Source organism: Ascidiella aspersa, chromosome 7 (assembly GCF_963924565.1).
Source record: "Ascidiella aspersa chromosome 7, kaAscAspe10.2, whole genome shotgun sequence".
NCBI lineage: Eukaryota > Metazoa > Chordata > Ascidiacea > Phlebobranchia > Ascidiidae > Ascidiella > Ascidiella aspersa.
Genome location: NC_139453.1, coordinates 20,418,965 through 20,445,486, shown reverse-complemented (window position 1 = coordinate 20,445,486; position 26,522 = coordinate 20,418,965). Strand labels below are relative to the sequence as shown.

Sequence of the window (26,522 nt, the reverse complement as noted above, 5' to 3'; positions counted from 1 at the left end):
ATTATGTTATTAAAATGTCAGAACAACTGTGATTCAGGCGGGCCTCGGATTTTTTTTTCACCTAAAAACGTTTATAATTACATTTAAGGAGGCAGTAACAAAATGTTGGCGGAAAGCGCAAAAAAACGTTTGTTTGGTTTAAAATTCCCCACGTCGTCATCCATACTAATAATGAAACGTGCAATAAAACTACTTTGAGAAAACGCGATAACGTTAATAGTTATTTCAGGGTTTGTTAACCTTTTGAAGTCCGGGCGCACCTGGCGAGCGAAGCGAGCCCGATTATTTTTGGGAATACCGGCATTTCTTTTATATTTCTTGCTAGTTTTTATTAAATTGTCGAAAAAAAATTGAAAAATGTTAAAAAATATCTCCAAAAGTTGAATACGTTTTCCGTTTGTCCGCGACGTACAATACTTTGCAACGTTTCATGGTGCAACGCTAAAGAAGCGCTGATCTAGGTCAAAAGACAGCATCAAACTGTAAACAAACCGGACGTAGAAGATAATTCGCGCCAAGCGCGAAAACTTTTGTACGTACGTAGTTAAAATAGTCAAAAAGTATTTAAAATGGACTCGTGTCTAGTTGTCAAAGAGGCGGCGGGCCGTAGGTTGGCGACCCCTGCTTTAAATATACAACATTTTGCCGCGTATAAAACAGTGAAACGCAACAATAACCAATAACGTTACATAAGAAAGCCAATTGTTAGCCAGAAGTTACCAATTAGCTAAAAACTACCACAAGTTGGCAATACGAAAGTTTCCATTTAAGCTTAAATGTTACCTACAGTGCTGTTAACTTTTGATAAAATTTTGCGAAAAGTAGTTTGATGTAACGCCCCCTTATGTGTGTTCAGCGCCCGCCAAATGAGAAAAAGACCCAAAACGCCCCCTTGTAACTCGCCAACGCTCACAAGGGGGCGGTACCTCTGATCTAAAGCAGTGGTTCTTAATCGGGGAGTTAAGAACCGCTCTTAGGAGGCGCAAACTTTTGCAGTGATTTTAATGGTTTCGTTTGGGTTGGGCACCACTGCTACAGCTGTCCAACTCTGATTTTGCCAACTTTAACATTGAAACTGCAAAAAATTTTCGCGCTCGGCGCGAATTTTCTACTTTTGTTGACTTTTTTTTGTAATAAAGTGTCTTTAAGTGTTATTCTAAGTTTTCTGTTTATTAGTAATACACATATCATCGAAGGTATAACGGCCCTATTTAATTACAGTTTTTCTAACTTATACATAAACCATAAAAGTTATCTCTTTTTAGAACTATTTGCGCATCTGAAAAAAGGTTAAGAATAACTGATCTAAAGTGACCCACTATTTTTGTAAAATCAGGGGGCGAAGTTGCAGCTGCCGAAGGCATTTCATACAATGAAGCACCATTTATAGCTATAAATCCAACGAAGGCACCTCTTCTATACTTGCCGGCAAAAATGTCCTCTTTTGGGTGCTGAAAATATGGTAGTCCTAATTTTGACTCGATTCAGTCATTCGTTTTTAAGCAAAAACTGAATCTGTATCACTATCAGCGTTACAACAAATTATAACCCCAATAACAGAGGGCCCTGAAGGCTATCCTTATTAGCCTATTGGTTAATCCGGTCATTGTCGCAGCTGTTCAGTCAACGGCTAAAATCAGCTTGGTGTATGGTCCATACTCCATATATCGAGCAATGTGCAAAAATTTTTGTTTCACCAATTCCACATGTCACACAAATTCTTTCATTTTTTTATATTTACAAATAAAGGCATTATTTGCTATTCGCGGTAAATCAACTTAGGCTACGTGTTTTAGGGTGTTCTTAGGCCTACCACTGTAGGCCTACTCGGAAAATACATAAATGCTTTTTGTGTGAAACTTATTTGATATGTTGAGAAAGACAAAGGCACAGGACAGTTAAAAAGAGGACTCACATGTAAAAGGGTTGTTGTGTTTGTATTTTCTACGCATTATAGGCGTTGTTACTTTATACTATAACAAACTCACACTAATGACATAGAACTATACCAGGTTATTCTAAATATATAAGTAATGTTGTTATTTAACCCAAACCCATAAAGCATGCGGCAATAATGGTCGGAGTATCTCAATAGGCCTAGGTTTTTTTTATGTAGGTCACGCAAGTTGATCTTGCCAAATTGTTATCCGTATTCCCAGCTAAAGCCAAATCCCTCAATCACGCACAAAAACCATCATGGTTTATACACCCTTGTGAGTCTATAAAATGCAAGTATGACGCATACGCACATGTTTGTTTTCAGTAAAAAACATATTATTTTTGTGACATTAGTGACCATGCCAATAAACAACCAGAGAATGTTCGTGTCTACAGTACATTTTAGGCAAGTCATTTAGTTTTAACTTTTAAATTTTTTTTCATATTAAATTTATTAATGTTTATATAGCCAACTGCATATCTTTTTAGGTTTTAGCTATATGTGAAAGATCGACCGTTTGACTTAATTTAATATCAGAATAACTTGACCTACGTTTGCATGACATATGTTTTAGCTCTGTTTTGTTACTTGTTTGCAAAACGAAAAAGTTCATTAAACATTAACCCAAGCTACTTGCTATAGTCTGACGAAGACGCATTCTGGGCAACGCAATTTTATTTTTGCGAATGTACCAAAATTAAAAATGGAAAACATGAATGTACTTGAATAAAACAAGGAACAAACCAAACGGCAGTAACATATATGTTTAAAAAATTCTCAGCAACATGCCTTACATATTTTGCATTATATAAAGAACAGCTTAAATTGAGCTAACAGACTAATTCATTATGCAAATATTGCTTGGACGGTGGTGACATACAGTTGAGGCCTCCCGTCTGCTAATTCCAGGCTGATTGGATGTTTATGTGCGCAGACCACTACATTATAAAACTTATTTTTATAATATAAAAATCAAAACTATGACTGATAAAACGCACACATTTACCAGTATCAAAATCGATTGATCGTGTGAAAACATTGAAATATGGTACTTAAAAGGCTTCTTTAAAATAGTACTATTCTACGAAGTGACCCTTATGTTGTGTTAATTTTTATGCGAAATAACCCGGTGTCAAACTTTCATAAATCAAACTTTACAATAATAGCCGATGCTACCATTATAGAAAAATGCTGCAGTAATAGGACTCTACTTTTTAGTTAAGCAATTGCACTTGGCAAGGCAGAATTACATTTTGCAAATTCACTTAAAATCGACTGTAAAAAAGTTAAAAACGATCGACAGCTTACTCAAGTATTACACGGAAACAGCAAGTTTGATAATTTCAACACAGACAGAGGAATGGCAGGTGATTTTTTTAGGAAACGTAACATTTGTCACTCAGATTGGCGTAAAGCGAAATGATAAAAATAGTAATTTGTTAAAAACTAAATTCGTTAAATAAACGTAGACCAAAGAAACACTTGTTTGTTTTATGTCGTCAAATAAGACGGGTAGAAGATTACTGAAAATAAAAATAAATTAACAAAGCGTTTGTAGGCGAATTGAAGCAAACATTGCGTGCAGGTTTTTTGCATAAAAATAAGGTAGTATTTGAAGATAGAGCAGAGAGCAAATTGGTAAGTGCAAGTTACAAAACAAGGATCTTGTCCGCTGGAAAAATTACGCAAACGCATCAAGCGATCAACACCAATTCAAACACTTGTCCTGGTTTTCGAAAAAACGTTTAGTATGACAGAATAGATCACCGCTTTCGTCTAAAGCTCTTGCGAAGTCTTGACATTAGAGTACTTTTCTTTGGCTTGATAGGTGGGGTTTCTTCAGCCAGATCCCTGCAAGGTTTTTCGTTGATTAGCGGGGGTAAACAACAGCGTTATACAATTGTTTTCGTGTCTATATGCTAGCAAAATCTAAAGACGAATATTGGAAACCAGCGTTCCAATTGCAATGTACTCAATTCAAGTCTGCCGTTTTTATCGGGTAATAGAGTCTGTTAAAACACATTTAAAACGCACCACTTTAACGCGAAAGATTGCTTCTGATTTAAATATATATTGGTGACAACTACGCGTAAGTGCTTGTTGCTGTGTTAAAATATTTATAGCGCTTGTTTTAAATATGTTTATTTAGTGAAACGCCAGGGTTCACGGGCGATCACTTGCTTACGATCAAGACATCCTTCGGGTAAACATCAATAGGTGACCATTAAGTACTTTAGGGCAAACGCCTAATTATAAGGCAGATGCAGAATTTCACACTATTCGTAAAATTGCAATAATCTTTTTTTAAAAGGCGCATATGTCTAATTCGAAATTCCGAAAGTAAAATTGTCTATCATTTACGATAATTAAACAGGTTTTCTCAGGCCGCAAAAAGCGTTTCTAATAGTACTTTTTTTGTAAAAACTGTTCTGTTTCTGTTGGATATCTTGTTTCTTGATCAATTAGTCAAAGCAGGAAAAATATTGTTTGCAAAATAAAATTTTTACCGTAAGCAGTCGGTCTTCAAGGACCAGGTTGGCCTTGTTTTCTGGCCTGACCTTGCTCACACTATAATTCTAAATAAGCCGACTGCTTTCGATAAGCCTTTTCGAAGGCAAGGGTGGACCGTTATGATGTGGTATGTAATTACATAGGATGAAAAAAGTTCAATGAAAACTTATAAAAACAGTAAATACCGCACATACGGGAACAAGTCAAATGCATACTTAGAAAACTTATTGTGTACAAAACTTAAAGTTTTATGCAATAGATTGATATTTATATTTAAGATGTTAAATACTCTATATAGCCTAAAAAACTCGAATATTTCTTGTAATTGATTATTATAATTGGCTGCAAAATTTAAATGATAATTATCAAAACTTTAAAAATTAGTTTATTTATCAGGGAATCTCCCACCTGGGCTCACTAATTTCTATCTCACTGGATACAGTTGCTTGGTTCGGGTGATGAGTTTCTTTATTGTTGGAAGATGAATTGGACCTAATCTGTAATATAATATGCATGAAAAATAATATCTTGTTGTGTTTCCACAATAACATATGCTGCAATACACCATTTAGGTCACAAACAACATTTTTAATTTTTAATATTACAGAAAATATCTTGTTAATACCACAAATAAAAATAATTTTATTTAGGAATAAATAAGAAAACACACAATAAGGGTTGAAATTATTAGGGGAGTTAGTGATGTAATTGGGGGTAGGGTTTGGTGTTAGCGAAAGTGTTGTTTAGACCTGATTCTGGCCATTTAGGTGTTATTCCGACGGGTTTAGGTCTTATTCCGATTTTGTTGTGTTACGACTATTAGGTATTAGTTCTATTTTGGTCTTATTTCAAACTATGTTTAATCCGAAGTTAATGTTGTTCTTATTTCGGTCTTATGACTGGAGTTCATAAATAATTGTCAATACTTTTTGAGGTGATATGCCATGGACATACGTTTTCTTTAGGTATTTTTTTACTTACCTCATTGTTATTAGCGTGGCCATTGTTGCTATTAGAAGTTTCACTTGCATGCTTCCCGAAACACAAATCAGCCGTAAGTCGGGTCGTAATTGAAGGGACCTGCTTAAATTTATCATCGCTATTTGTTGATGAAGATTCAAAGCCATAAGAAACCATGTTGTTGACCCTTGTCATAACCTTTATGTTTAGGAAGGTACAATTTTTTTAATATATAACAAATAAATACACACCTACATGCAACCTACTTCGTTATATTCACTCAAGGCTATAAAATAACCATACACAAGTTGTTCTTTTTTATTTACAGTATTATATACTCACTTATATTGCAAAATGGCGAGAAGTATGTTTGTTAATGTGTAGTCATAAATTTCTTTACTGGGCACATTAACAAACATGTAAAACAAACTCGTATAAACGTGAGTTGGGTATTCAGTAATAAATCAAGTTATATTCATTTGTGTACTGAACACAATGGCATATCAGAATAACACAGATGTAGTCTGATACTTAGTTAATTAAATATTGCAAAAGTCATTTGTTTCTTGTTTGTATAAATTAATTTGTTTGGATAGTATTTACAAAACACCTCAAAAGTTTTACATATATCTGGTTTACCAAAAACTAACAGGTATGCATAAAAATTACATACCTTTAGAAAGTCTAAAGTTTTGCCAAATTGAAGAATGCAAATACACAAGCATTGTATGAACCAAGACCCATTAGCAGAATTCAGCCAGGCAACATAACCTTGTTAGATTAAAAAAAGTATGATAACTTTTGAAGAAGCTTTCTGTTTTATTTATGACACAAATAACATAAAGTTAACTGACTCATCATCTTATATATTAAACTTTAAATTAGTTGTAAACACAAATTTAAACATGCTAGTCTATATATTTTAGCCATTACATGGTTCACCTTTGTCTGGTGAAATTATCAAATTCAAAAGTGTATTTTTTTTATTTAGTTTTACTTAGACTAGCCAACAACTAAAAAAAATCTGATATTTTCTCTTTGTGAGATTACTTGTGGAAAGTAAAGCAAACAGTAATATATTTCCACTTGCCCTAGTAGCTTAAATTAAACATAAGTTAGTTCCTGTTTATGATGTTTGCATAGATATTACACTGTTGATTAAACACAAGGCCCTTTATCTCTATTATTCACAATTTTATATTTGTTGACAATTAAATGCACATTGGGTATTTATCAATCAAAGGCCAAATTAACAAACCTGACACAGTGGAGTGTGCGATCAGGAAGTCAGACTCAACAGGAATTGTTTTGTAGTTGTCATCCATATTGGCGAAACCATCGGTTACGTCACGACCCTCTAGTTTCATACCTTCATCAAACTTGGTTCCTCTGCAGGCCTAAAAAATATTGCACAACACAGTTTCAAGCTTTTTTAGTATTAACAATTTTTTTATTCTAATTAAAGACAAAAAAATGTTGATTATTAAGGATAATATCACAATGTAAATTATATTAATGCGAAATACAGCTAATATAGTAATTACTAATTATTTTTTTACTTGTCAAAAAAAAATCAAAATTTTATTAAAATCTACACGTAGGTAAAAATTTGCCAAAAACACATTACTGCCAGTGACCAAGTTCGTTGCAAAAAACTCTTTAAATTGTTTGTGCAGACAACACACACACACAAACAATCACAGGTAGTGTTTTTTACTTAAGGTATTAAAGAGCTGTTGATTGCAATTCAATACAAAATAATCCAAAAATTGGATAAAAATGTACAATTGTATATGTATACCTATGGTATTTCCAGCTTGTCCTTCCAATAAATCTCAATATTGATAATAATGAGTTGGGATCAAGTGTTAGAGTGCATAAAAAAATTACTAAACACAAACTAACAACCTACATACTTGGTTTGTACCTGTACAAAAAAAGCTCTATATAATATTGAGTTTGTACCTGTACAAAAAAAAGCTTTGGTTTTCCAGCAAGAGAAGGGCAATTCTTTGCATTAAATGGTTCAGTTAGTTCGGTAAGGCTGACCAGTCCATCTTTTACGTGTATAGCATCTCCTTCTTCACCGTGACTAAGAATGGCACAACCAAAACAATCATAGTTTGCATGACTCGCCTTTGCTACTGCTCAAAAGAAAGGAAATAGTGAAGAAAATCAGTAGCAATTCATTTCAACAAGAACATTCAAACCACAAAACCCCTGGATATATAAAAAAAATAATAATATTATATTAATGTACCTTTAAAAAATAATGTATACATATAAAATAAACCAGTTAGCTGTTTAGCAAAGTATACATTTGGTAAATTGCATATACAATTGAATATTGAAAAATTTGATGACAAAATAAGATTACCAACCCCTGGTAATCCATTGCAAAATCTCTTGTCTTCTGAGGTCATGAAAAGTATTGACATAGTTAAATCCTAAGTGGCTGACAGCTTCAAAAATGTTTCTTGCATCTATTCTTGATCCCACTCTAGGCGTAACATTGCCATCAAAATTCTAAAAATAAAATTATCCGAAAATCCAAAAAAGATATATATATACCCCAACTTTAAATTAACAGGGTATGTTAAAAAACGTTATAGGACCTGTAGCGTCTCCATTTGTCATTTTGCTATTATGCGAACTGCGAATTCTAACCTTAATTATCAAATTGCCTTAATTTATCATATCGCCTTTACTTTAATATTAGGATTTAGAGCTTTTTAAGCTTAGGCATTTCGGGAGATATTTCATTGTGTAACGACTAGTTTTAGTATGTGTATACTAACCAGCGCTCGGATGTCAAAAAGTCACTGGATTTGGGAAGCAGGCCTATGTGGTTTAGCGGGCAGAACGTTTGTGTTATGCTATTGGCTGTAAGTAACTTTTGTTTAAGTATTATAAGCGTTGGTGTGGTGTTATACAACTTTCTCATCTAATACATTTGGTTGCTTGGGTTAATTGTGTGGTCTGTAATATAAACTTTTAGTATCAAGGTAATTTAATACCCGAATCTAAGAACATGGTTTAGCTAGGGGTTTAATTGTTTCCTATTAATTACCTTAGGAGGCCGTAACAGGAGCCTTGCTGAACATTTATTTTATTGAACTTTTAAACATGTTATTATTGTTAGCCATTGATTTTTTGTGTCAAAGGGTAAAACTAATCAATGTAAAAATGATTTAAGATCAAATCAACTTAAGTTTATTTAAATTGTTATAATAAGCTGGTAATAAGTACAAAAGTAAAAATTATTTATAAGTACAATAGTAAGAAAATAATAGTGTCCTTAATAATCAAAGTACGATATCATACTACAATGCATAATCTAGAAACAAATCAAACCTCTTGATTAAATATTAGAAAACATCCCCTTTCCTTATGATTCATTTTATAGGTGAATTGTTCAAATTTTGAATTATCAGTGACTTGAAAGAATTGCTTATCTTGAAATCCCAAACCATCAACAGTAGATGTACTATATATACAACATAAAAATATATATTCAATACAACATCAGGCAAGCTACAAGTATTATTTTGTGTGTAAACCGATAAAAATAAAATGTAAAAACATAAACTATTTTTAACACAAAAATTTATTTTATAGTTTGTAAATAATAACTAGCTATCAAACAAAAAAAATGGGATTTACAATGATACAATTTCAATACTTAATTGCTGTATGTATTTTAGAGCTTAGGTCAACCTACTAATTTTGCTTTTCCGCTGATCAAATTAAACAAGGTATGGTAAAATACTGCATAATAGAGAAAATAACTTACGAATTTTGGATAGTTTCTATGCTTTCCTTGAATGTTTCTGTATTTGAGTATGATTGAAGAACTTCTCCAGCAGGGATTTTCTCGTCTTCTTCAACACTTAAATCAATTATGAAACATGCATAATGCACATAAAACATACTATTTTCACACTGAATTTAATTGAAACAGTTTTTTTTTGTTTTGCAGTTTCTAGATTTGATATTTTAGTAACTAGTGTTAAAAACATTTATAATGCCAATTTTTGTTTCTCTTAAAAGCTGTCAGTGTAAACTGAGATATGAAGATTATCACACTTTGGATTATTTAAATGAAATATATATATCAAAGCAACACTAGAAAATATCATTTCAATAGGGCAGTGTTTTGTGTATATACTGTGCCTTCTGCCTATGATCAAGATTAAATTTTAATTTTTTTTTTTTTTTTTTTTTAAATAAGCATCACGTCAAATACAATTCTGTTTTTGGTAATTACAGATCAGTAAGAAAACATAAAATAACAAAAATGTTAAAATTTAATCTTGATCATATGAAGCGCAGAATACAGCATTGTAAACAAGTCGTTTTTTTTAGTCATTTGAAAAATAACTTAAATCCAAGTCAAGTCTTTGTTGCAAAAGTTACAAGTCAAGTCCCAGTCCAAGTCATCGGTTCCCCACGTCAAGTAAATATGAGAGCAAGTCAATTTCAAGTCATATTAATGAACTAAAAGTAAACTATTAAACTATAAAAGTTGGTTAACTTGTCCAGTTATGAGCAACAATTCAATTAAAAAATTACATTAACAGAATATACAGCAATAAAATTGTTCAATGTACAAAACTTCAGATAAACTCAAATGAAAAATACTTAATTTAATCCCCAGATATTTAAAACAATGACTCTAGTCCAAGTAAAGTCTTTGTCTTAAAGACTTAAGTCAAGTGTACACTTTAATCTACGAGGCAGATAAAACTTCCAAATGCTTGTGCTCATGATAGTGTAATTCATAATTCAAATTTTGACAAACATATGTTCTGGCAAGTAATATCAAGTTTAAGTAATATCAAGTTTGTGTAAAGAAAAAAAAAACTAAACATGGCATATCTTGTTTCAAAAGGTGAAAAAAGGATACAGAGACATAATGTAGCCATATTGCAAAAAATATTATATATAAATTTGAGTGAAGGGCAATTTAAGCCCCCTGAACCTGGCACTTGTCTGTTGTCCCATAAAAAATGAAAATGAAACAGGATACATATATTGTTTAATATAAGTTGACAAAAATTGTAGTTCAACCGGTATTCCTTAAGACAACGCCGACTTTAAATAAAACATTGAATGTTAAGCCAATAATCATTTTTTGAATTCAATAAATTGTAGCAACTCTTGTATACAAAGAACCGCCAACTATCCTAAATATTATATGGCACAAGTCATGAATGATGCACTTGCTGCATATTACATTACATATGCAATAGAACAACAACAGAATATTATATTTTAACTGAAAATTATATAATTTACCATAACATTTCATTTATATATACAATATATAAATCCATTTGCACAACCTCATAAAGAAAAGTAATAATTGCGTTCGTTTTATTGTTTTCCACTTACCTAGTATTTCTTTTTTCCACCAAAAAATCACCAGCACTTTTCTTTGCTTTAGCAGCCATTGTACAGTTTCCTAAAATTAACAGCACTTCCCTTCTATTATTCAGAAAAATGAAGAAATTTATACTTAATTATATATATGTGCATTTTATTATGACGGGCCTTCACCTTTTTTTGCAGTAATGAGTTGTCAAAATCAAAATTGAAAGAAATAAATAAATATGAGAGAACAAATATAATATTTATACTGAATCACCCAAACCCAAATGCTAACTTGCACCCCAAATAACCCAAATAATGTTAGCAATATAACGTCCCTGACACAAATACCAACGAAAGAAGACAGTTCTAAATTTTTTCAGGTAGTATCTTAAATGTGGTAGGACTCTAGACCAGCGCCCAAAAATCAAATTACCTAACCAATTTTCCTGATATATTTCTCAATATTTTGCTTTAACCTGAGGTACAGTAATCTTAAGTCAAACGGAGCAACCTATAAATAAAAAAGGCATTGGAACCCTACGGCTGAAATTATTTTTATTGTAGGTATATGCTATTCATGCACCTTATGGAAGTCTGGGAAAGCTAATCAAATTGACATATATAACTATAATTACTAAAGGGTGCAAGCGTAAAGAAGCAAAATGGTTTAAAAGGCAACAGACACCTTGTGAGGCTCTTTACCTGCCTAACAAAGTAGAAACCGATTTTAGAAAAAAAAATCTTTAAAATTATTCAAAACTCGAAAATTAAATCTAATACTACCACCAAGCAGACTTTTACAGCCCTAACCCAAGTCAATAAATAATCACGTATTGGTACAAGAGCAATCCGGTCCAATTGAAACTTACTTATTTTTATTACGTCTCAAGAAACTAGTTATTTGCAGCTTTAAAGGAACTTAAACTTAAAAGTTTATCAACGCCAAAGTAGTAAACTACTATCGTAATACTTTTTGGGAATCCCCAAGTCCATGACAAATACAAATCATAGTTACGCAGTCGGTGCCACTAATGATACTATATTTGTCAGGGTCCTAAAACTTTTTTCAGCTGCATACCGTTTAAAATTATCTGGATGCACGACGTAGAGCTTGAAATTATTAAATTAAAAAGACAAAACACGTGTTTTTTGGGTTGAAAGCTATACCTTCAGTCTATCTACAAATGTAGACTTCTACAAGGGAAATAATGACCACCGTATTTTTGGCTCTATTAAATCGAAACTCAAAGTAACCAAAAATGTTTATTATCTCGATAAATATAAATGAGAAAGTTTGTCCACCGGACGGCATTTTTTCGCCCGGTCGTTCGCTGCCAAAGCAACGTTGTCGTCGCTTTACAAAGAACCGGCGACACCCATGTGCTCAAGTTGGAAGTGAATCGTCGCCTAACAAAAGGACCGGCGACTCCCCACCGTGCTCGCTTCTCCACTGGCGCGCGCGAGACATTTTTTCATAAAAAAAAAATTAGGTGGGCCCTACATTGCGTTTTCAACTTAAAATATGTTTGATGTGCTTGAGGCCTATTTAGCCATTGGGTACTTAGTCCTTCCAGCGGTTTCAATAGTAGGCCTGACCAATTTTGGCAAAGTTTATACTTTTATGTTTAATGGCTTTAAACAGTTTGTTTAACCACGTAAAAGATAGTCTAAGTTTGCAAAATATTTCGTTTGTATAGCAGCGATTTCCTTAACATTATTATTAACGCTAATATAATGCATTTTTTTAACCAAAACTACGTTGAAGTATATCTTTTTGAATTTACATATGCGCCAACTGTAGTTTGAACTAGCCCAGCTAATGCTTCATTGTAACTTTTAATTCAAATATAATTTTATTGGGTTAGGTTATAGGCTATACTATAGACTATATACAGTTATACACTCAAAATAGCCTAGGCTACTTGTTTCTCTCAAAATGACTGTCAGAAGCCACTTCCTGACAAACTAATAGAACATTACGCTGTTTGACGCAGAATACATGTAGATTTCAGATCGTCTGGCATAGTGATAGGCGCAACCAGTGTGCCATATAATATACCGTGTGTGCCGCGGTGTTAGGCCTTACCAGAGGTTTTACTTGCATTTTTTTCCAGGTGCATGTTTTTCGTAGAATCAACACAAAAAGAGTAGCCTACACCAAGACCGGATTTTCGACCGAATGCAATAGACAAAAATGTATTTTCCTAGTTTTTTTAGCTCTGTTAGTTAGCAAGTAAAAACATATTTTTGGACCACTGGTTTGGCTGGTTGATTAATTTCAGTTCCAAGATCCCCATATTATGTCACATTCCACTGCTGTGTTTAGTCAGGCCACTTTAAATTTTATTTTATTTCGTTTAGCCTTGTTTTTCACTGCAGAAATTTTACTTTTACGTCAGATATGAAACACACATTGAATGATGAAAATCAATTAGGAAAGGTAAATTGCAGCGAAATCGTGTAATACGCCATAATCTTCAATGCGGATTTCCTTTGTTTACTTGCAATTTACAGGATTTAAATAAAAATGGCCTCGGCAAAATGCTTAAAACTGTTGTGGCCAAAATATGTTTGATTTTGATTTTTAACACTGGGAATATTGTAAGTGCACAAAAAGCAATTTTGCTAATTGTGCCTGTACGCTATACGTACGTTACAATTATACTCACATTTATAGCAAGGAAATAAAAACGCATAAAGAACTCTTTATCAAGTTTCTTTATCAAAAAGCCTTTCACAACAAGCGTTTATCTGTAAATGTATTTCATGCTACGCTAGGTTTCAATTCTGAAGGCTGCCTATACTATACTTCACACAAAATTTACAGAAATAAGGTTAGATAACTGTAAAATGTGATTTGTGATTTTTCAATTTACACTTTCGGCGAATGTGTCCTGTTTATATATATTTGCCATATTTTACGACTAATTTGGATTACCGGTGCGGTATATTATAGGTCCGAACAATCAGGTACAATTGAAGGCGATATAAGTTGTGCACATGCGTTGGGTACAAAACCGTGTCATCTCCTAGGTCTGAACTATATTTTCACCACTTTCAACAAAATGCAACATTTTTCGTTTAATTCTGACTATCATTTTTTCATGTTTTATAGACACTTTAACTTGGATAAACGATAAAAGTCTTTGAAAATTTCTCTTACATCTTTTCTAAAAAAAAATCAACTGCCTTGTCCAGTTGCATTTTACCAATTCAACAATCACCTCGATTATTTATTCACCAGAAAACTCTTTGCAATACCAAAGGCAGGCAAACCACAATAATACAGCGTGTATGTTTACTAGAAATGTTATACTTAGATATATGTTTTCGTATAGAATATGTTTTCGTGGAGAATATGTTTTTGTGTTTGAAGGGGTAAAAGCATGTGTGCAACTGTGCATGTCGAGATCTATTGGCGAAAATTGTGTTTTTTAATGCAGGAAAAGCATAATATTCAAGCAGCGCCAAGGACCAAGCTGATAAATGTCACGACTCATTAGAAAATTGTATTTAGTTGTTTCAGCCCTCAGTAGTGATTACTACTTGCACTGGATTTTTTTCCAGTAGCCCGAATTCTTCGCTGTCTTCTTCGGATGAGATTTCCACAACTTGTTTGTTGTTAAATGAACTTTCGCTAAAAATACGAAAAATAAACGCAGCTTAATTCGAATATGTACAATTGAGGCTGTAAACTAGTGGTTCTATGCCGCGGCACACAAGCATGTCTAGAAAAGTTTCCAAGTGTGTTGCAAGATTTTTGTAGTTTTATAAAATACTAGATAAAATACCCGGCGTTGAAGTTTTACCGGCTATGTGAACTAAATAGCGGTAATTTTCCTTATTAACCTTAATTTTGCGTGGTTAAACAAAATAAAGCAATCCAATATGCTGTTGTCTCTTTATCACTATTGCATATTACGTAATTGTCGGGTAAGCCTAGGTTTAATAAAGAGACGGTAACGCTTACGGCCTCCGACATAATCGCCCTTATTGTTGCACTACACGACGATACAACTTCTTTTACATAACACCAGAGTGGTTTTGCCAAAGCCAGTATTATAAGCCAATACGCAACATTTAACTTGACGAAAATATGAACTTCTCTCGAAAAGCCAGCACTGTTTTTTTGAAAACACTGCGCATAAAAGTTATAATTTTCTAGTCAAAATTTACAAAGCCCCTTTTCTTAATACGTTGAAGTTCAGCAAAGTTATTCAAAGGCGTCGCAAGAATATAAGTTTGAGACCCAGTGTATTAGACCAGTGCTCCGGCCGCAACCGCAACTGGCTGCCACTACGTTCCCGGAGTTGTGTTACTTATGTTTTATTGGTGCTTTTTAATTATCAGTTGAACTAACTAATAAAGTGTAAATCTCGTGACTAAACTATCAGAAACTAGCAGAAGTATAAACATAGAACCATTGATTTCAAACTTACACCTAAGTGGAAAGGGATTAACCATACGCTTGAAACCCATAACATATAATTGTAGTCTTGGGAGTTGATTTGAAAAGTAACTAAAGCTAAAAAATGGCACGGATGTCCGGTTTAATTTTCCAGATGCTACTGAAAGCTCTCTGTTCTCTAATCAGCTAATGCAAGGGAGTACAAATTTTTCAAATTTTCAAAAGTCTATAAAACGGCAAAATCATAAGATAGAGGAAGGTAATACGTAAAATCTTTCGCGACTTTGGCGCGTTTTATTATAAATTGATTATTTTCAATTAGCTGCCTACGATATTTGGCGACGTTGTCTGTTGTCGAACTATGTTAATTTCATAAATGTGCAGCCGAATTATTTTAGCTCTGTCGGTGTGTCGCAAATAAATAATTGTTGCGGAGCATTTTATTAGACTAGGCTACATAATCGATATTTAAGATATACCTCTTGCTTTTCGTGCATTGCTTGTGTCAAGTGTGCAGCGAATTATTTAGTTTTTTAGTGAACCGCAAGCTAAACAAACTTTTTTCACCTATTTTCCATACATTCAAACCACTCTAAATTTATTTTTTTAAATACTACAAAGTACAAACCGTGTTTGAATGGATTCGGTTTTCTCAACCCAAAGATGTTTAACAAAGTAATAATAAAATAAAAAGCTTATTTATAGGACATTGCTTCTAAATGGGGTTTGCCAAAATCAGATTTAAACAAGAGAGAAAGGGCAAATGAAAAAAAGGTAAAAGCAATTTTTAGGACCATTTTGTGTATTTAGATAAATATGACTAACCAGTGGCAACCTTTTATAAATCACCGCAAGTAAAAATTGTTCGACCTATGCTACACAAATCATGCAATAAATTGCACACGCCGAAGTACACGCTACAAATAAGTTGTAATTTAGATTTTATATTAAGACTTTAAAGTTCAGGCTATGGACCCCGATTTAGCAGACAAGATCTACAAATCTAAATTATACCTACCTTTTTGTCTTTAGGGCGCGTTTGATACAAGCCCACTTGCCCGGCTTCTTCCTACCTGTTTGTGAAGTAATAATGATGGCACTGTTGAGAAGAATTGGGCCAACCAGTGCCTTTATGACGCTGTTCACCGGCTCAACGTATCGGGCAGCTAAAATATAAAATGGTAGTTTGAGACTATAGCCCACCTAAAAAGTTTAAATTCGACATGAAATTGTAAATGTAATGACTTAAGCGACAATTTGCACCTGTTGCCTGGTAGCAGTGTTGTAAGCAAGTCATTTTGAAACGATTTAAGACCCAGTCAAGTCATTTGTAAAATAAAAGGCATTAGCTAAAATAACAGGTAAAATCCCAGTCCAAGTCAATTCTCAGTCAAGTCATTTTGAGAGAAAGTCAACTTCAAGTCATTGACATAAAAAATTAAACGTTTAGCTATGAAATGGGTAAACTCGTCCGCTTATATGAGCACCAACTCGACTGAAAATGAAAACAAAACGCAGTATACACCTAGCAATTTTTGTTACGTGCAAAATGTTTATCAAAAAAAAAATTAATGAAAACACCTAATTAAACCTAAGTTATACGGCACAATGACTTAAGTCCAACTTAAGTCATTTGTCCGGAAGGCTTAACTTGTCAAGTCAAGTCATTTTGGCCAGAAGGTCTAAATCAAGTCATTTAAAAACAGTGACTTAAGTGCACTTAATTCAAGTCATTACAACACTGTCTGGTATAGGCTCATAAGTTGCTTTGAAGTTTGTACCTATAGGAAACAATTTTCGTGCTGGCAAGCACTTACCAAGGCACCCATACAAGCGGCAAACTTTCCCAACCTTAGGAACCTGGTTTGAACCAAGGGCCGTTACTACAGCCAATAGATTCAGAACCAGGGCGCCGCGCATTGCTGTAATTTATTGTAAAGACTTTCCGATAAAAATAAACTTGTAATTATTGTGTATAGAAACACGTACAATTGTTTCAAAAACTTTTTTCATACAGAAAAGATATAAGCAAGATCATGATGACGCGATAATATCGTGTATAAGCTGATGAAACTAGGGTTATATTGTCGCCGATTTTATTTCAAATTGATATAGGTATTTAAGCCATCCTTTTCGATCCAATAGAAAGCTCCTATGAGAGGATTTCTGTGTTCTACCCTACTTTAGTAACGCGAGTTGGTGAAATTCAGGTCTTTGAAACCATAAACGTACTTGGGACTCGACGGAACCTGACTAGGGATTCGACTTTATTTTCTAGTCCGGAGTCAGACTGGGGTAGAAGACTCGACTTGTTTTAAACCGACTCCGCGGGCCTACACCCGTCCATTTATCCATTGTAAAATTCTGCAGATGGCCAACAATCCTTTAAAAGTTATGCAATGTAAAACAATGACTTTAAAGAAATGCTTTTGCGAAATGCCGTGTATGAAATAAACTTGAAGATGTTTGACGCAGTAACAATCTTATGGAATTGCTTTTGAATGAGTAAATAAAAATCTTCTTTTAGAAAGTTTCCTAGGGGTTTACCTTAACATACAAGCGATTACTTGTATTAAGTTTCTTTGAATATTGTGTATTTTTTATTTTTTGTGGCAAATTGTTCTGCCAAATCTGTTTACCGCGTTTCTATTTGTTTCCCAGACAAATATATCTTCCACCACAACGTCTTTGAAAAATATATTGGAGATTAAACATTCTACGAAATGGCATTGGTTATCGTATTTATTAAATCGCTTGCAACATTGGTTCGTGACGATTGAACAGGATACATAATATACAGGATTGCCTAATAGGGCCTCGGCCTCAGCCCCACCCAAAATAGGAGCCCACAGTGTTTTTTACAAAAAATGTGAAATTTAAGATGTCATGGACCAGATGCTGCGCGAGATCATTTTATGGTCAAAATCTTTAAATTCGGTATGTTTAATTTTTTGCCATTAGATTGTAGTATTTTGCCGTCAGTACATGTTGGTCAGTTTATATAACTTATAGGTACAAGGCAAAGAAATGCTGAAACAAACGATTTCAATGAAGCAAATTAAGGTACGTTTACAGACAGTATATTTGTTAGTTCTGTTATTCCAATACCTCAAAACACGGATGTATAATAACTTTGGTGTTGCGTAAGCGTGTCTTATACAATATAGATAACAACAAGGCCATGCTCCCCCACAAAGCACATTTTTGCTCTTTACCTATACCTAAAATAATACAAATCTCAAAACCTTCTTTCATTTACATAATATTTTTGCCTATTTCTAAAATACAAACTGGGCAAGGGACATTCCTAAATTTTGTTGATATTTTAACTGAACTTAAATAAAAAAAACTTAAACGCCCGCGAAACCTGTATATATACTCCAACTTCAATAAAAAACTTCAATAAAAAAAACTTAAACGCCCGCGAAACCTGTATATATACTCCAGGTGTGTTTGCACTTTAATGAAACTTTTTCAACCTTAACGTGACGTGAATCATTTGCAGCTACCAACAATGAAATTTTCACCATTTTAATATATCTTGGTTTTGTTCGCGACCAGCAAAAGGTTGCCGAATGCCGAGCCCTCCTAATCCACAACCTAGCGTTGCCGCTGTGTGGATTTAGACTCTACAAATGCAAGTTCTGCCAAACTATCTATAGTTATTGCCGTTTGCGAAAATTTGTGGTCTTTTAAAATTTAAGTCTTCGCAATATATGGACGTTGTATGTTGAAAAAGATCTGTCTCACTTCCTTTTTTAACACGATAAACACAAAAGATAATTTCGTGCGATTTTATACGTTGGTGCGATGCAGCCGTTTAGCTGTGAAGTCTATAATGCTAATCGTTTTATGTGCCCAATTTGCCAAGTTTCCTTAACAAAGTATTCTCGACTGTATTCTCGACTGAAACCAAATAAACGCAAATATTTAGTTGTTGTTGTGGTAGGCCTATTAATGTATCTTCATTTTGCGAAACATAGCTATAGCAAGAAATATTTAATGTGCCGGAAAGTACAGCTTAATCAATAATTTATGATGTACAGAACCATGGGCGGTCTATAATGGAGTTTGCATCAGAAACCGAGAGACAACGTTTACATCTTAAATCAACTTCTAACTAACATATAATTTATTTTATTGCCTACCACTTTCAATATCCGTTCCAGCTGAAACCTTTGTTTTCTTAGACTCAACTTGAGATTTCTTGGTTTCACTGACACCGGTGGACGATTGCGAAGGCGTAGCGTAAGAAGATTGAGACTTTGAAGCTACGACGCTGGTTGCTAAGCTTTTTTTCTTGACATCGTGGATCTGCAATGCTTCCACTAAGTAATGATAGTCGATTGTTCCGTTCTCATATCGATCGGCAAAACTGAAATTGTAATTAATATTTGTTAATGTAATTATCAGTTCGTTAAAAGGTAAAAAAAGTCAATACATTAAAAACATTGATCGACAGATTCGGTGATTCTGCAATGGCTGTCGGTGTACATTAAAAACCTGTATACAATTTAACGAAAATCTTTTACATCGTTGTCCGCTGTTCAAAAGGGATGATTGATATCAGAATTATAAACGTCATATCGCCCTAAATACCTGATTAGCTCGTAAGCTTCTTTAAGCGTTATGTCTTCTCCTTTGGTTGTGAGTAAGTTAACTAGGTCGGATGTTGTGATCGTACCATCTTCGTTGTGATCAAGACTGCGAAACGAATCCCTGCAAGTAAAAAGGCATCGCTTAAGACATTTAGTTACGATTATTGGCAAAAAAATTGTAACGTTTATGCTTATAGTAATAACTTTAAGCTACTATTACCAAAAAATATCTATAGGCACTACGTAATCTGCAAATCGAGGTCGACTTGTAACTTATTGTGTTTCGTAAGACTTTACTTGCGCAAGGGCGGCCAAAAGAACACAAAGTCAAAACAAAATTCCAAACATTATTGAGGAAAAGAATCCTCTAGTTCGAAGGTTTTCCATTTATACCAGATAATATACCGGTAGCCTTCAGGAGCGGCGAGGTTCGAATCCACGACCTCCGGCCATACAGTAGTTTTACCAACTGACCTTACACTACCTCAGAGGTCAGCAATTAAGTCGAAAAACAACCATAGCACCATTTCCTGCTGTATCGTGTTCGTATGCACAACTTTTTATAAAAAGGAATCTTCAGTGCCATATTAAATTACTGAAACATTCACCAACAAGTTTGTAAAACTGCGATAAGGCTCTACAGAAATCTTACTTACCAGCGATTCCGGCAAGCATATATTAAAGAACTCCGGGAGCCTTAATAGAAGGACAAACCAAAATCAGTTGAAACATATAAGAATTCGTGCAAGCAAAAGTTCGAATCTCAACAAAGGCTTTAGTAGTTTTTCTACCCTGGCCTTGCTCACTTGTGTATGAATGATTTACTTATAACAGGTAAGGAAAAAAACCTAAAGTTACCTGCTTAATGTCTTCAATATTTTATTCTGTTAACGTCAGGCTACAATTCCCAACCGGTTCTTCAATGTTTATCGACGTTTTCCAAAATAAAAACCTACTCAAATTGTTAAAACGCGAATGCTAATAAACATCGATTTGATCATTAAACAGCTACGTTTGTTACAGAAGCCTTCCGTTTTACCTTAGATCTCCTGTATCTCCTTGCATTTCCTTGAGGTGTTCCAGAATCATGCAGAACTCCCCGAAATCAACGCTGCTGTCCCCATCCACATCCATAAGTGACGTAAGTTTATCAACGTCGGAAACCGAAAGGTTGTATCCCAGGGCCCTTAGTGCTACATCCAGCTCACTGTCAAGAAATAAGCATTTGTATTTTTAAGTCTTATACCGGTAGTCTAAAAGGCTCTACCACAAATAAAACTATACTCTTGGAAGTTGCCAACATTTTTCGTACGCCTAATAAAGCAATATTATTAAATTTTGGCCTGTACTGTAAACTGGCCATCCGTATATTGCTGAATCGCTCGATGTAATGTGCCCCACGAGATTAAACTAGACCAGCATAAACCGTTCACACGGGCGGACCGGTAACCATATTTTTGTAAGGCACGATTATTTACTGAGGCAACTAGGGATAGTCAATAATTAAAAACACTTTCAAAGAAGTATAGTATTCTACAGGGTTATTGGGTGCTTTATAGGTTTAGGTTAGGCGTTCTCAAACCCAAATGCCTATTTAATAGTGATTCGTGGCTCACCACGTGATAAAATTAGGCATAGGGACGACCAGCTGCCAGCGCCATTGCTGTTTTACCATAAGCTATCCGATCATTCGAAATACCAGAAAAAACATAACAGAAATTATTTTACCGAACGTGTAGTAGCAACGTAGTGCAACGATTAGGGAAAATAAAATGTTTTACCACTTTACACACTATTTAGCACTCTAGCCATGATAGTACACTACTATAGTATCATTACTTTTTAGCAACTTCGTAAATTGCCTTTTTAAATCTTTGACAATGACACGCGGCTTAGCAAATGGCGCAAGGTAGGCTGCAACACAATATATAATAGTTATTAGGAGGCCGCAGCTTGATGGAATCTTACATTTTGTTTAAGCTATATGCTCGAGAATGATTTAGCCCGGGGGATACGCATATTTTATGGACACAGCGCCTTTGCCAATATGTTTGGCCTGTTATTATTATTTCTTTCATAAGAACCGCATCCTACTTTAATTGTGAGAAAGTACTCGACTCAATTTGTACACAACACGGAACATTACTTTCGGTTACATGTTAAATTACACATTTATGTACACTTGTACACCATATTATGCGATGGTGATCTATCAAGCACCGGCTTAATTGGTGTTCATATTTCTTTTAGTAATCACTACTACATATTATGTTGGACCGTGTCGGTGTAAGTTTGCTGGTGGTTAACGGCCGGTGATTCTAAACTATTAGTTTGTAATAGCATAACATTATTATATCACCCTAAACGTTTCAATGCGAGGTGCTAAACGTTCGGTAAGAATTCGCATAATGTTTTGTCTGTTTTGCTTTTGGCGTTGATCAAAAAACGATACAGCTAATGTACTGTGGGCGTATTTAAGGTTGTCGATCTGATTGCGTCTGATATGGGTTGACTAAATACTTTGCGATAAGAGTACCTTATAACAGTGTTACCTTTGTAATGCCAGAACGTACCTGTATAGTGTATTAGTCTTTAAAATGGTGTCTGTCGGTGCAATTAGCGAGCAAAGCGAACGCGTCTTTTTTCGCTATGTCACAGCTTTTCTCTCGAATTGATTGCAAGTTGTTTATTACACGGGTCGCATAGTTGTCTAATTTTTCTAAAGTACTATAATATTCAATGAACTAAGCCGAAAAAGAAAATTCAAAAAATATATAAAATATAAGTGTTTCAATATTGTTTTTTTTTCTGCGTGCACCTGGCAACCTCCAATCATAATTCACCAGTGTGTCGCAGCGCACTTCTAAAAGCGGCTGCTTTAAGGCACGTGTGGTGAAGCGAAATTCAATCAACTGTCATAAGGATTCAAAACAAATACGCACTCCCGGTGCCAAATTGTTCTCCAGACAGGGCTGTTTTACCATCCGCTTGTAATTTTTCTGAATCAGCGTGTTTTAGCAGATGACTTGACTGTGGCAAGCTAACAAAGTGATTGTGGTAATTTAACACGTAAGCACAGCTAAATGGTTTGTATTGTGTCTACAATGGACTGATGACTAAATACTGCACATCGCCACAGGACGCTACATCTGCAGGATAAGCGCGTCATAGATATAACTAAGGGAGTTCCCAATTTCAGCGACCAAGACATGATACTTTTTCTGTGGTCTGTGATAAATTTAGTTGTTTTGTCAAACTATTTGCAATAATATATAGGGCCGCTCGCATGAGGCTAATTGCGCTCAACCAGGCCGGATGGCGGAAAAATCTCGACAAGCATGTATATCATCGAACACTTCTAACTGGGCGAGGACATTTTATGACTTGTTCGCTTTTAGCAAACAAAGTTTGCGTTTGTCCCGCAAAAATGAAGTTGTGATTTTATAAAGCACAAGGGAATGTTTAGTATTTCCATATTTTTAAAAATAAAATAAGGTGTCATAACACATACAAAGTAATTGCCTTCGAACTTTAACGTAGATAACAAGCGTTATTGGAAATTGCACCTTAAATCCATTGTCTTTGTGTTATCCACGTCGTAGAACTCGAAAATCTGTCGAATGTCCGCGATCTCCGTGGCGCTAAAGCCAGTCAGTCGCCTACTCTCGTACTGTTCTTGCAATCGCCGTCGGCCGTGCAAGGTTCGCCGGCCCGTGGAACGCCGACCGCCGTCTCCGAAGATGGTCCTAGGGCGCCCGTGGCCTTTCGAGTCGCTTAAATAATAAATTAAAGCTTGTTATGGGAATTAAGAGATACTGGAAACATTTTCGCTTAAACTGTAGGCTATTTAAAAAATCAGGTTATGAACGCAATTTCACAAGATAAGGTTTCGTAAATGATTTTGGGAAGGCAAACATGATTATTATATATAAAATTCTATATTTACAATGGGTTTAATTTCTAAGCCAATAGGTCATTCTGCCAGAATTTTGTGTTTACCTAATGAATAAAGTATTTATTATAAACTAAACTATTTTCCCTTGAAGTGTGTTGAAGTCTACTTGGATAAGTACCATTCTCAATACCCTGTATTTTGAAATCTGATTTGCCGTTAAATCAATATTGAATCAAGAGTTGCTTTATAATCAATATAGAAATTGTAACAGATTGGCTCTTTTATAACTATCTTGTAATAAAAGACGCGTTGGGCCAGGCAAATAATGCAGGAAAGCATAAAAGTAAAAAAACGGGATATTCTAGACGGGATATTGTATGGGGTCAATATCAATAAAATCGGATAGTTCTTTCGGGTTGTCCATTTTACTTCTTTGTCCAATCTTTGGCCGCACCCTGGGAACTACGGACGCATTTAATATTTAGATATTTTAAATATATATACCGTTGTTCCGAAATTAATTTAAATCGGTGTATGTCCCAACTGATTTGTGATACAAGAGGATTCTGTTGAAATGTTTTATGTGTTGTGACACTATTTATTAAAGAAAAGTATTTGCAATACACGGTAAAACTGTCGCAAAAGCAGAAGCTCTACATGAATATTATCAATTATTGGCAGTAACTTATTCTTCGGCTGTCTGCGCTTTTACAGCGTGTTTGAATTTAAATTACATGGTATTAAAAATGCATGGGCGTCTGCGAGCGATTGGCCATCTTAAACACAATGACGTCATACATTAGTTGGTTTAACCTGGTAGCCAATAATGCCAGCAACTTTGGGAAGGGTTTGGTTTATATATTGTTTATTATTGATTCGTATTGCTTAATAGCAACGCATCTCAAACTATGCAAGCAAGGTTTATCAGAGGACAGTAAGGCTGCAGCTATATATGTCTACATATAATGAACAAATCATAAATATAAGTGAAAAATTAATAGAAATTTCCCAAACTCACCGTGGAAAAATGTCCAAATCCATTTATAAAACGTTTATGAAATGAATTAAAAGTTTGTTTTTTTATTTTGAATTAATAGTGTAATTGTTTTTTCGCTGTCGTTTTATAATGGTACCATAGACAAAATATTTATTATTGAATGAACAATAAAATTGCCCGACAGGTAATTCATATATTTTATGTGTTATAGATCGTCGTTAAATACTCATTAGAATCATGTTAACATAGATCAGAAAATAGGGTTGCATATGGTTCACGCTATCTTTTTATCTATATATATAGTCTTCAAATAAGATTACGCCATCTAATATTATAAATGTACTTATTTCGCGTTTGGCTACACCACCTCCTCCTATTAATTTGTAAAGTTGTTTTATTTTGAAAACTGTGAGTTATAAAAGCTTCAATAAATAAACGAAGCGAGATCGGACAAAGATGGTCAGATCAATAACATTCGCGTTATTCTGTTTTACACAATTTTTGCCTTCTGTAGCACGGTCCTAATGAACGTCAACATTGGAAACAAGAGTCATCTACTGATTAACTGAGCGTCTCTGTTTTCTTGACTTGCCCCAAACAAAACTCGAGAAGTGCGATGAAAATCGATATTAGTCGGTGCATGCGCCCGATGCTGATATAAATGCTTGGTTAGTGCAACCAAGCACACAACTCACAGCACAACACACTCTCTGTATGATTAACTTACATTCGGCTGAGATTAATAATTTTTCAACTTTTAAACTATAGCCTAGCCTCCAGTTAGTCGTTTTTTACTGTTATTCTTCTGTAGACGTTTTAAGCTTAACCTTCCCTTAATAGAGCTTGTTTTCGAAGAATAGAATCCCCTCAACTAAAAAAAAAACATTTTTCGAAAGTCATGCATAAGTGATTGCAATTACGTGCGTACGTGCGTGCAATAGAAATTTACCTCCTTTCTCGTATTAATGCTTAAACTTGGTAAAAACTATTTAACTTCGTTGCGTTTTACTTGACCTAAAAATATATTGTGTTTTTTTTTTTCATAATACTGGTAGCTTACAATTGTAATATATGAAGACAAAGTGTGTTTAAAGAGAAGGACATAAAAATTCAACAATATTTGTTAAATTTACGTTATGACATGATGTCATAAACAAACACTTTGTACCCACCAGTGGAACTATACTCAGAAGGGTTGTACGATTTAATCTTAAAATAGGCCAAATTTCACATTTTTTTAAATTTATATTCTAAATTCATTTAAAAAAAGGGATGTACGATTTTGCACTTTCTAAATGGATTTTCACGCAGTGATATATACTTCTGACGTTTTCGATAGGCGCGATTAGCAGTACACAATAATCCCATTCGCTTTTACTACGAACATCTGCTCATATGTTGGGGGTATATTTTGGCCTTCATTGATTTGTTCATACCACGCCACAAAATTACGAAACCAATTTGAAAATAATTGTGAGTAAAACTACGGATATAAAAGCAGACAAAATGTAAAAAAAACGATGTAAAAAGTACATTGAAAATCCTTCCTTGAGAAATTTACTTACCCCGTCATCCAGCTCATAAAATCAATCACATGAATGCCACTGGATGACTCCCTTTTTGAGTGAGCACGGTTTCTAATGCTTCGTTTGCGCTCCATGGCTATTGTAAAGTTGTTCTAACAAGGTGGACTACTTAGCTTATAAGCCTATGTTATGCTGAATTGTGGTAGTGGATGGCACCAGATGCTCTTATATTTCTCATATTCTATCTCAAAATTGATTTGGTCCGCTTTTTAACTAAAACCAACGTAGCGGATTTAACATTTCAGCCGTGTAAAT

At 34.3% G+C, this 26,522-nt stretch overlaps 2 protein-coding genes across 4 annotated transcripts; both read right to left on the bottom strand.

Moving 5' to 3' along the window:
* Window positions 1-2,734: 2,734 nt before the first annotated feature.
* Window positions 2,735-9,402, bottom strand: LOC146138244 (caspase-3-like). The gene is made up of 8 exons (XM_083394091.1): window positions 8,765-9,402; window positions 7,792-7,936; window positions 7,376-7,554; window positions 6,669-6,807; window positions 6,084-6,181; window positions 5,432-5,608; window positions 4,859-4,947; window positions 2,735-3,790 (listed from the first exon to the last, which is right to left on the bottom strand). Exons 1-8 carry the CDS (start codon window positions 8,807-8,809, stop codon window positions 3,703-3,705), a joined length of 960 nt encoding a protein of 319 aa, XP_083250217.1. The 5' UTR covers window positions 8,810-9,402; the 3' UTR covers window positions 2,735-3,702.
* Window positions 9,403-14,128: 4,726 nt separating this feature from the next.
* On the bottom strand, window positions 14,129-26,522 carry LOC146138243 (uncharacterized). Of its 3 annotated transcripts, none has more exons than XM_083394084.1 (7): window positions 26,247-26,522; window positions 23,356-23,562; window positions 20,829-20,996; window positions 19,791-19,910; window positions 19,340-19,566; window positions 16,210-16,357; window positions 14,129-14,420 (listed from the first exon to the last, which is right to left on the bottom strand). In XM_083394084.1, the coding sequence occupies exons 1-7, from the start codon at window positions 26,339-26,341 to the stop codon at window positions 14,306-14,308; spliced, it is 1,080 nt and encodes a 359-aa protein (XP_083250210.1). In that variant the 5' UTR covers window positions 26,342-26,522; the 3' UTR covers window positions 14,129-14,305. The 3 variants fall into 3 exon arrangements, with proteins under 3 accessions (XP_083250210.1, XP_083250212.1, XP_083250211.1); XM_083394086.1 differs by having other exon boundaries at window positions 16,265-16,357; XM_083394085.1 differs by lacking the exon at window positions 26,247-26,522 and adding an exon at window positions 24,703-24,797.

Bases quoted from the DNA above. Each gene is read 5' to 3' on its own strand.
- LOC146138244 (XM_083394091.1), bottom strand. From the start codon at position 8,809: ATGAATCATAAGGAAAGGGGATGTTTTCTAATATTTAATCAAGAG. The intron at 7,937-8,764 runs GTTTGATTTGTT...TTTTATTTTTAG, and splicing joins TTCTAATATTTAATCAAGAG to AATTTTGATGGCAATGTTAC. The intron at 6,808-7,375 runs GTACAAACTCAA...AATATTTTTTAG, and splicing joins CAAAGCTTTTTTTTGTACAG to GCCTGCAGAGGAACCAAGTT.
- LOC146138243 (XM_083394084.1), bottom strand. From the start codon at position 26,341: ATGGAGCGCAAACGAAGCATTAGAAACCGTGCTCACTCAAAAAGGGAG. The intron at 20,997-23,355 runs GTGCAATTTCCA...ATTTCTTGACAG, and splicing joins ACAAAGACAATGGATTTAAG to TGAGCTGGATGTAGCACTAA. The intron at 14,421-16,209 runs GTAGGTATAATT...TCGTATTTTTAG, and splicing joins CGCGCCCTAAAGACAAAAAG to CGAAAGTTCATTTAACAACA.